Source organism: Urocampus carinirostris, chromosome 7, assembly GCF_059441175.1.
Source record: "Urocampus carinirostris isolate Australia breed hairy pipefish chromosome 7, RoL_Ucar_1.0, whole genome shotgun sequence".
In the NCBI taxonomy this organism is placed as follows: Eukaryota; Metazoa; Chordata; class Actinopteri; order Syngnathiformes; family Syngnathidae; genus Urocampus; species Urocampus carinirostris.
The window spans coordinates 19054440-19064947 of record NC_142355.1 but is presented as its reverse complement, the minus strand read 5'-3'; the positions used below and the strand labels follow the sequence as shown (position 1 = coordinate 19064947).

At 38.1% G+C, this 10508-nt stretch overlaps 1 protein-coding gene across 2 annotated transcripts; it reads left to right on the top strand.

The window, feature by feature from the left end:
- Positions 1-2205: 2205 nt before the first annotated feature.
- LOC148362551 (UDP-glucuronosyltransferase 2C1-like) lies at positions 2206-7645 on the top strand. 2 transcript variants are annotated; one of them, XM_088339293.1, is made up of 2 exons: positions 2206-2331; positions 5907-7645. In XM_088339293.1, exons 1-2 carry the CDS (start codon positions 2258-2260, stop codon positions 7519-7521), a joined length of 1689 nt encoding a protein of 562 aa, XP_088195419.1. In that variant the 5' UTR covers positions 2206-2257; the 3' UTR covers positions 7522-7645. The 2 variants fall into 2 exon arrangements, with proteins under 2 accessions (XP_088195419.1, XP_088195420.1); XM_088339294.1 differs by lacking the exon at positions 2206-2331 and adding an exon at positions 5138-5246.
- The last annotated feature ends 2863 nt before the right edge of the window (positions 7646-10508 follow it).

Genomic DNA, 10508 nt, shown 5'->3' with positions numbered 1-10508 from the left:
TCCAACAGGCTTCCTTGTTTAGGACGGTATACAGCATCCAACTCCCTCCCAGGCGCCTTTTTTCTTCTAGTGATCGGTCAAAAGTCAATACGCAATTTTCCATGGATTCTGTGTTGTTGACTTTACATTTGTTAAGTATATAAAATAAAACTGGTTATTTTTTAAAACCTTTTTTTTAGATTTCGAAATATTTTGATTTATTTTGTCGGTATTTCTTTCAGGGATGGCTTTTAAGATTAAAATGAAATGAAGTGATCTGCATTTATATAGTGCTTTTCAAGTCAATGACTTCCCAAAGCGCTTAATTCTATGATTCATATACCGAGGGGGGTGACAAACAAACAAACAAACAAAACAAGAAAAGAAATAGTAAGAAAAAAGTAGCAAAAAACACACACCATTTTTTGGGGGACCATGGCCAACCCAAATGCCCAAACAAGTTAAAAACCTCGGCACCCAAGTTGGTCATGCCTTCGTCCATCCGGATGAAACGGGACACAAGAAAGCGGCCATGTCACTCGGGTCAGGGTGACACAACACACTCTTCCGTTCAACAGCAGGGCCCGACAGCTTTCACTGGTTTACCCCTGCCGTATCATACAGGTGCCCTCCATCCCTTAAAAAGCGTCCAAACATCCCACTATCCTTTCACAACACTCCTCCACTCATTCCTATGACCAACTTTCAAGATTAGCTTAAAAAAATATTGTTTATTTTTGTGTTTCATACTTTATTTGTTGTTGCACTTGAAAAGTCAATATTGTAAATTGACATTTTGTTGTGTCCTGCAGAGATTATTTTTAAGGCTTTAAAGTAATTTAGTATAAAAAAGTTTGAAGTTCAAAAGAATTAACTGGAGATTGAAAAAAATAAATGATATTATAATTTAGTAACACAATGGATTAAGAAATAGATTATTCGATATGTGCAGCGTATTAAATCATTCTTCGCTAATCTGTACATCTGTTTGTCTGTTGTTGTTTTTTTTTTCGCACTACTAGGAGTTCTTTGTACCTAGCCACTCCTTTGCACATCTGTTCTCCTCTGCACTATCGTACTACAGTGTTATTGTTACTGTACAGTGACTTGTTTACCTGACTGCCCATTTTGCACATCTGGTTAGCTGCTACTCTTGCACTCTTTGCACTACTGTATAATACTATACATAGCCAAATTGTTTAGTATATTATTAGTACTTCAATACTCCAACTCAATACAACATTTTATTTATGTCTGTACATTCAAGGAAACTGTGCGGGTCAGATGTATCGACATTTTGTTCTGTATACACGTGTACTAGAATGACAATAAAGTATATCTGAATCTGATGATCAAAGGGACTCCCACAAACCTTTAGTTTCTTGCTGTTTTCTTTTTTTTCCACTTTCCTTTGTTTTATTATTTGTTGTTATTATTTCTTCTTTTGATTGCTATGTTTTTTCTTGCTTTTTCCTATTTTTCTTTTTCGTGTTTTTTTCTTTTCTCACTTTTTACCCATTTCTCTTCTTTTTCTTCTTCTTTTGTTGCTTTTTTCCTAGCTTTCTACTTCTCTTGCTTTTTTCTTTTTTTCAATGTTTTTCCTGGTTCATTTGAGCTTTTTTCTCTTCTTTCTTTATTCATTGTTCGCCCCCCCCCCTCCTAAAACCTTTTTTAGCGTAATGTTACATACATAAAAATTGGTAATACAGTAAGACCTCGGTTATCGCGGTTAATGGGGACCAAAATCCGCGAAGTAGCGGCGCACCTTAAAAAAAAAATATATATTTTTTTTTAATTATTATTTTTTAGACCCGGTTAATGGGGAACAAAACCACGCACAAAAAGTGAAAATCTGCGAAGTAGAAAAAAGACATTTTTAAAATTTTTTTTTTAACCATTACAGACCGCGAAGCTCTGAAGCCGCGAACGTCGAACCACGAAGTAGCGAGGTACCACTGTACATTGATTAACCAACAAAAACATTTTGGGGTTTCAAAATAGCCGGCTCTTTTTAATGAGCAGAACCTAAAAAGCTGCCTCTCGAAAAAGACACAGAATTCCCTTCATTGCAACCGACACGTTTGCATTATGCACACGGAGGCAAACGCACACACTGCAAGTGCGACATGCGCGAATCATTTGCAACAGGGACGCTGAGGTTGAACATCTCCCTGCTGGGAGGGAGTGGTCCGTGGGAATTAAGGAACACACTGTGTGCTGTAGGGAGCAGCAGAGTCCACGTTAGTGTCCGTGACATACCTATTACAGTATTGTATGAATGGGATTCCATGTTATAAGGCTTGCACCATTTGAAAATATCAAAAAACGTATGACAGCCTGGGAAATTGACAGGTATGTTGTAAATCTAGCCTATCTATTCTAAAAATATCTTTGTTTTATTTGTTTTATATGGAGTGCCACGTCTAATCTTGTTTCAACTCTGTACACTACATTGTTTAAACAATGCCAAAAAAGACTCTTTTATTCTAAATACCATGGTTGCAAGAGTTCACATACTGTCAAGTGAAAAAATATCTGCTGAATTTGTTTTTCTCATATCTCATCTCATTAGCTGCACCGCTTATCCTCAGTAGGGTTGCGGGGGTGCTGGAGCCCATCCCAGCAATCATCGGGCAGTGGGCAGGGGACACCCTGAACTGGTTGCCAGCCAATCGCATGGCACACAGGGACAGACAACTCGCTCGTTCATTTACACCTATGGACAATTTGGACCGGCCAATCCACCTGAAATGCATGTTTTTGGAATGTGGGAGGAAACCGGAGTGCCCGGAGGAAACCCACGCAAGCACGGGGAGAACATACAAACTCCTCACAGGAAGTCCGGTAGCTGGATTGGAACCCACACAGGAGGTTCCCAAGACCTTAGAACTGTGCTGCACACGCACTAACCACTGCCCCGCCGTGCTGCCTGAATTTGTTTTTGTTTGTTCATTATAAAATGCATCACTTTTTTGTAAATTTGTCAGCAATAAATGTATCATTGCTTTCGTGTAATAATATGTAATATTATTTTTGGGAAATACCGTACCTCTTTTTCTGTTTTCTCATAAAAATGAAAAAATGGCAGCTGCCTGCTAGTGCTAATTTAACATTCAGTAAACTTAGATGTGTGTGTAAGTAGTAAAATGCACAATTGGGGAAAATGTATTGTGTTGACAATTAAGTCAAGTCAAGTTTATTTGTATAGCCCTTAATCACAAGGAGTCTCAAAAGGCTGCATAGACCACAGATGATTGTAAACCACAGACTATTATTACACCATCCCCTGATCTAAAACTTACATGAGGGCAGGGAAAAACTCAAAAACCTCAACATGAGGAAAATGAAGAAACCTTGAGAAGGGACTGCACATGAGGTCATCCCCCTTCTAGGATGACCTGGGTGGTTGCAATAATAAATAATACACAGATATTGTCAACATAAAATATAGGTTATTCATATGCTATAGAATAGAAGTGTGTTTTAAACCTGGATTTAAACAATTAAAAAATCTCAGGGGGAAGAGCATTCCATACCACCGGGGCCCGAATGGAGAACGCCCTCGAACCTGCGGATCTCTAGTAGACCAGCATTTTCAGAGTGAAGGTTCCGGACCGGAACATAGGGGGAAATTAAATCTGACAGATATGAGGGAGCAAGTCCATGCATGATTTTGTATAATACCAACAGAACCTTAAAATGAAATGATCTGCATTTATATAGCGTTTTTTAAGTCAATGACTTCCCAAAGCGTTTTACAATGTGCTCCACATTTCCCAATAGCGGCCTTGCAGCCATGTAAGGCGCTAACCTGCTTATTGGGGGTATTAGGGGTTCCGTGTCTTACCCAAGGACACTTCGACATGTAACGAGCTGGGATTTGAACTGGCATCCTTTGATCCCAAGACGAGCTCTCTACCTCCTGAGCTACTGCCGCCCAAAATCACAGCGTAAGCTAACAAGGAGCCAATGCAGGTTAGCTAAAATCGGGGTCATATGATCAAACTTTCTTGTTTTAGTTAAAAGCCCCGCTTCAGCATTTTGTACCAGCTGAAGGCTCTTGATTTTGGACTTCGGGAGACCGGAGAGTAGTGCGTTATAGTAATCGAGAGGGGAGGTAACAAACGCATGAATTATAATCTCCGTTATTCTTTACAAATACCTACCATTTTTTGGGAGGAGGATTTTATGTCCTCATGATATCAGTAGATCATATCGGTATCAACGACTAACCAATATTTAGTTATCGATAATTGTTGCTAGAATTAATAGGAACAAATAATGTACATTATTGGACGTTTGTTGTGTCAGTCCTCAATCACCGCCTCTGTTTTATGTTGAAACCACAAAGCAAATTGAATTTTCTGCTCTCTCTGACTATGTTATTATGCTCATGGTCATAAAAAGCTCTTGAAAAGTAATTAATTCAAAAGTAAATTACGGTACGCAGATTTGTGCACCTGTCATGCACGTTTACTCCCAATTAATCCTATGCCCCTAAAATGTTGATATGCTTTGAGTGTTATTGCAGTATGATATTTTCTTTTGATTATGGAGTAAAATTGGCCAATGTTACTCACTGTGTTTATTTTGGTGTTTTTGAATCCAGCAATGAAGAAAGGGGAATAAAAACTTAATAGTATGTAATGTATAAGTCCAACCAACAGAGAGCAGCGTTCTCTGCTCTACTTGTGGCTCTCCTTACCTAGACCAAGACTTGCAGAAAAAAACTCCCATTTAAATTGTAAAGGTCATCGAGTGTCATGAAAATAAACTGTTAAGAAGATTGCATTAGGTCATACACTGTGTTGAAATGAATAATATTTTTAATGTCTTAGTTGGTTAATTGTTGAGCAAGTTTGCAACTATGGAGCTAAAATAGATGTCCAATATTTTGGACAATGTCCTGTTTGCAGCTCCCAGGTTTAAAATTAAGACAATTTTGTAACATCTCTATACAAACTCGTTCTGTGTATCAGTGTATCCTGTAACTTTACTTACAAATGAAACCTCACCCGTCTTTTAGGTTTAATTCTCTCGGTATTTAAGTAAGTGATAACTAGAAAATGGCATAGTCTCATTTTAACTATTTGCAGTGTGTCTTTACAAGTGCACGCCTACTTAGATAACAGAGGTTTCCCCCTCAGCCGAGGGTAGAGTTCACTCATTATAGAATATAGTTGCTGTTTTGTACTGAGATTGTAGCTTTGCTTTTGGAAACAAAGAAGACAGTTTGAAGGGCTTCCATTTAACACACGTTACCTGGGGTGAGTCCATATTTTTAAGTTTCTAAATAAAATAATGATGTTATACCACCATGTTGGTTCTTTTATTTCAGGAGTTCAGGTTAACAAACCACTTAGTCTGACAAAATAATTATATCTGCTGACATGTTCCAGATCAGGGGTATCCAACCTTTTCCAAGCTAAGAGTTTTTTGTTTTTTTTTACTAATTACTGCAAAGAGCACCCAGATGATTTAAATTTCTATAATATCTTATAATGTTTTTACTGGGTTTTTACTCTGTTATTACCAGGTTAATTAGTGGAAGTAGGGTTAGATAGTCGCAGGCAGCCACAAAAAAAAGCATTTTACAAGAGTATCACAATCTCCTAACACCGCTGAGCTATTTTCAGAAAAGGTTTGCGGGCACCTCATCTAACCTCAGGGTACAGAATATGTGTTTTTTATTTTGTAATCAAGATGAAGACAATTGGGACACAACTAAAATGTAGACGGTCTTACATTCAGAACAGTGTTATTGACATTGGTACATTTGTCAAGGTCTCTTTTGATCTTAAAGTGTTGACATCATTTTATTGAATTCAAGTCTTTCAATGATCTTAATATTGTTTCAGGGTTTTGAACATGGCACGTGCAAACCACACTAAGAGAAGGCTGTTTGTTTGTCTTTGTATATTTTCAAGGTCTCTCACGGGCGTCACGATGACAAAGTCTGACATGATCACCTTTACTCTGCTGGTGTTACAACTGCCATGTGTATTTGGAGGCAAAATACTAGTGTTCCCTTTAGATGGGAGCCACTGGATAAACATGAAAGGTATCATCGAGGAACTCTACGCTAAAGGACACAAAATCACAGTGGTGCGGCCGTCCGATAGCTGGTACATCACAGAAAAGTCACACCTATATAACTCCGTCAATCTTCATGGTCAGGATGGGTTTAAAGATCATTTTGAATCATTTGTGTCCCAACAACTGGAAACAATGCTTCGGGGAAACTCTCTGTCACTTCTCCCTTTCATTTGGAATGGGGTTCAGAATCATGTCCATATTCTGCATCAGTTTTCTTTATTCCACAAGATGCATTGTGAGACACTGATTCAGTTGTTTGGAAATGAAACTCAGATGCAATCATTTCATAATGCCAAGTATGACGTCGTGTTGACTGACCCTGGCATAGGTGGAGGGGCACTGCTTGCTCATCTTCTTCACATTCCCGTTATTTACAATGCCAGGTGGACCGTGCTAGGCGAATCTCATGACCTCATCGCCCCATCGCCGCTCTCGTACACGCCCTTTCTCTCTGCCCAGTTGACGGATAAGATGAATTTCCCTCAAAGAATCCTCAACGTTTTCGCCTACACCATAGGCAGCCTTTCCACATTGTACATACAAGCACCTCACTACAAACCGTTAGTGAGGCGTTTTTTTGGTCCTGATGTGGATTATGCAACTTTGTTTCTGGATGCCGATATATGGCTTTTGAGGAACAATTTTATTTTTGAATTTCCACGACCCACGATGCCAAATATTGTCTACATGGGTGGATTTCAGTGCAAACCTCCGAAGCTGCTCCCCGCGGACCTGGAGGAGTTTGTCCAGAGTTCCGGACATCACGGTATTATAATAATGACCTTGGGGACTCTTGTCGCGAAGCTTCCCCAAGTGATCTCAGAGGAAATCGCTGCTGCGTTTTCACAGCTGCCTCAGAAAGTCATATGGAGGTATGTGGGACAAAAGCCCGCCAACCTGGGTAACAACACTTTACTGGTTGACTGGCTACCCCAGAATGATCTTTTGGCACATCCAAAAACAAGAGTATTTGTCACTCACGGAGGCATCAATGGCGTTCAAGAAGCGATTTACCACGGAATTCCAGTCGTAGGGGTTCCTCTATTTTTTGATCAGCATGATAATCTTAATAGAATTTGGGCGAAGGGAGGATCGATTAACGTGAATATTGCTGCCATTGACCGGCACATCTTTGGAGATGCACTCGTGTCAGTTCTTCACAACTCCTCATACAGAGAAAACATGCAACGGCTCTCAAGGTTGCAAAGAGACCAGCCAATGAAACCAATGGACCAGGCGGTGTTTTGGATTGAATATGTTATAAGACATAAAGGAGCCTCCCATCTCAAAGCACAATCCAACAAGATGTCTTCATTTGTTTATCACTCAGTTGATGTCATTTTAGCTCTGTTAACCATATTTCTTGTTTTAGTCTTCACTTCCTTTTGTACGATTAGATATATGTGCAGAATATGTTTTAATAATCGTAAAATAAAACATGACTAAATATTTTTTTGAAATATGTCTAAAGTACTGGAAAATATTTTCTGTATATTAAACACCTTATTTGAAATGTTTCTTTATTTTAAAGCTCTCCACTGTGCAATTGTTTGAGGCACACTATGTAATATTTGACCACTAGATATTGCTGTATCGCATGAAACCGAGTGCGACAAAGCAAAATACAAACATAGGAGACTCAAAGTGACCAAACCACACCATTTTTATCTCTCTTTTTGCCTAAGATTTCAACAGGGTTTTTGGGGGTTCCCGTATTAACAGTTTGGCAGCCAATAATGTCAGTTCCCTCTAAATCAGTATCGCGTTATGTAAAATGAATACAAATATCTCGACAAATGAGTATTCAAAAAATTCAGCTTTGATAATAGTTCATGTATTATTTATTATTACCTAAATCAGTAGTTTATTTTTAAAATAAATAGTGCTTTTTCACCACTGGGTGGCGCAAAATAATACATACTGTCCCTTTAGGTGAAAAAGATCCAAAAGGAGACAAAAAAGCCTATATTAAAATATAATAACTAATATAGTAAAGGGATAGTTTGTATGGAATTTTCTACTTTTTCAATTATTTTTGACCTAGAATCTAAGGCTACTATTTTATGCAGTCTACAGGGCACTTAGTGCTACTGTGATAAATAGGATTAAAGTTGTACTTAAGATACTGGTGCTGTTGAGGCTTAGTTAGGCTGAGAAGTTGACCTAAAGCATAGTAATTAAAGTAGACATCTTTACAAATGGCACTGACTAGCTTGCTTGCGTTATAGTGACAACATTAACTCAACAATTGATGCTGCACTTTCACAGCAGCTGCTACTTCACTTGCATGCAAATTATCAGTAGAGCAGGGCTAAAATGTAAATAGAAGTGACAAACATACTCAATAATTGACCATCTTTCGTTTGTCAGCAGTGTATTTGTTTCTGGGCCTCCGCATTGTTTATGATGGTCAGATTAAGGGTCCTGCCCTGGTATAATTCGAAAGTGTCAAAATAAACAAAGGGTTTATTTATTTACACTTGTATGTGTTGTACAGATTGAGAACATTTCATCCCCAAATCACCTTTTGTTATTTGATTGTTGAATATGTATTTTTTTTAAAACGTTCTGCATGCTGTGGAAAATAAATACAAATTATTTTGAAGTAGGCATTGGTTTTATGTATAGGTTCTGTACCCAAATATCAACATTTGATAAGATATAGTTTATCCGCAACTAAGGGAACATTAAGATAAGTTACAGTTATCAAGTATTTGTTATCTTCCTAGATAAATAAATAAAGTGCATATAGGTCTATATGTACAGTCTATGAACACCTACATGCCTGCAACAACCAGAGCACATTTCTTTGATACATTCATGAAAGTACAGTATTGTGAATTTCCCTGCGGGGATGAATAGTCTATCTATCTCTCTCTCTCTCTCTCTCTCTCTCTCTCTCTCTCTATCTATCTATCTATCTATCTATCTATCTATCTATTTATCTATCTATTGAAATGTCAAAGCTGCCAAAGCAGCAAAAGTTACTTTACTCTGAAACACTCAAAATACATCATATGAACATAAATCCTTTTAAGGATTACATATTTTACATACTTTTTTTAGCCATGTACCTTAAACCAGCATATTACTGTTTGGTCAAGTATCAAAATTAAGGGACAAAGGACTACTACTAAAAAATCTAAGGTATTTCTGTGCCAACCTTGTCTCCATTCTCCCTTTGAGTGTCTACTACAACAATACTACTACAGGAATTACTTAAAGACTAAACATAAAATTTAATGTTTAACACAGGGACCTAATATATGATATTGATTTCATTCTGACAAAAAAAAAACAATACGACAGAAATACTAGAAAATTACTGTTACATTAATGCAATAATATACAAATATTTCTACAGAAATACTAGTCAAGTCAAGTCATGTTTTTTGTATAGCCCTTATTCACAAGGAGTCTCAAAAGGCTGCACAGACCACAGATACTGCACAAGAAAAATCTCCCAAAAAACATTAACATATTGCGAAAATCCCACAAAAATATTGCAGAAATACCATAAAAAACTACAGAATTACCACAAAAATACTACAGAAACATCCTCAAAATACACCCACAGTAATACTAATAAAAATGGCAAAATACCTGCAGGTATACTACAAAAGTACAACCACTGAGATACTATAAAATACTAAGTGAATACTACAAAATATTACCATATCAGTTTCCATTGCTACGCAGACGACACTCAACTATATCTTCCGATGGAGGAATCTTCCACACTAAACTGTGGACATTTGGATGCTTGCCTCACTGAGATAAAAGAATGGATGTCACTCAATTTCTTGTGCCTTAACTCTGAAAAGACAGAAATGTTAATTATTGGTCCATCTAAAGGCTGTGACTTGTTCTCAAACACTGCTCTGAACATTGACAACATTTACATTTACATTGATGTAAGATCACCCAGAGTGACTCAGTCAAAAATGTAGGTGTCATATTTGACCCCTATCTGTCCTTTCAAACACATGTTAAGAATATTACTAGAACAGCTTTCTTCCATCTTCGCAACATCGCTAAAATTCGCCCTATGCTGTCTCAGTCGGATGCGGGGATTATAATTCACGCGTTTGTTACCTCCCGTCTCGATTACTGTAATGACTCTGGTCTCCCAAAGTCCAAAATCAAGAGCCTTCAGCTGGTACAAAATGCTGCAGCAAGGCTTTTAACTAAGCCGTTTGCGTCTGTATCGCGGGTAAAATTTTGCTTTTTTTTTCCCCCGTGGTTGCCCGCGATGGAAAATGCGCAAAATTGGCCAACCCGCTGTTCATCGGTGGTATGCCCGCAAAACAGACGCCGGCGACTGTTCCGCTTCCTCATCGCGTCATTTTCGCGTCATTTTCTCGTGTGGAGCCGGCGTTATGCCGAGAAATGCATCCTTGCTGAGATTTGCATCCCCTCGCTACTACAACCAC

Excerpts from the sequence above, each read along its gene's own strand:
- LOC148362551 (XM_088339293.1), top strand. The coding sequence starts at position 2,258 with ATGGGATTCCATGTTATAAGGCTTGCACCATTTGAAAATATCAAAAAA. Across the intron at positions 2,332-5,906 it reads ACAGCCTGGGAAATTGACAG|GTCTCTCACGGGCGTCACGA; the intron begins GTATGTTGTAAA and ends TATATTTTCAAG.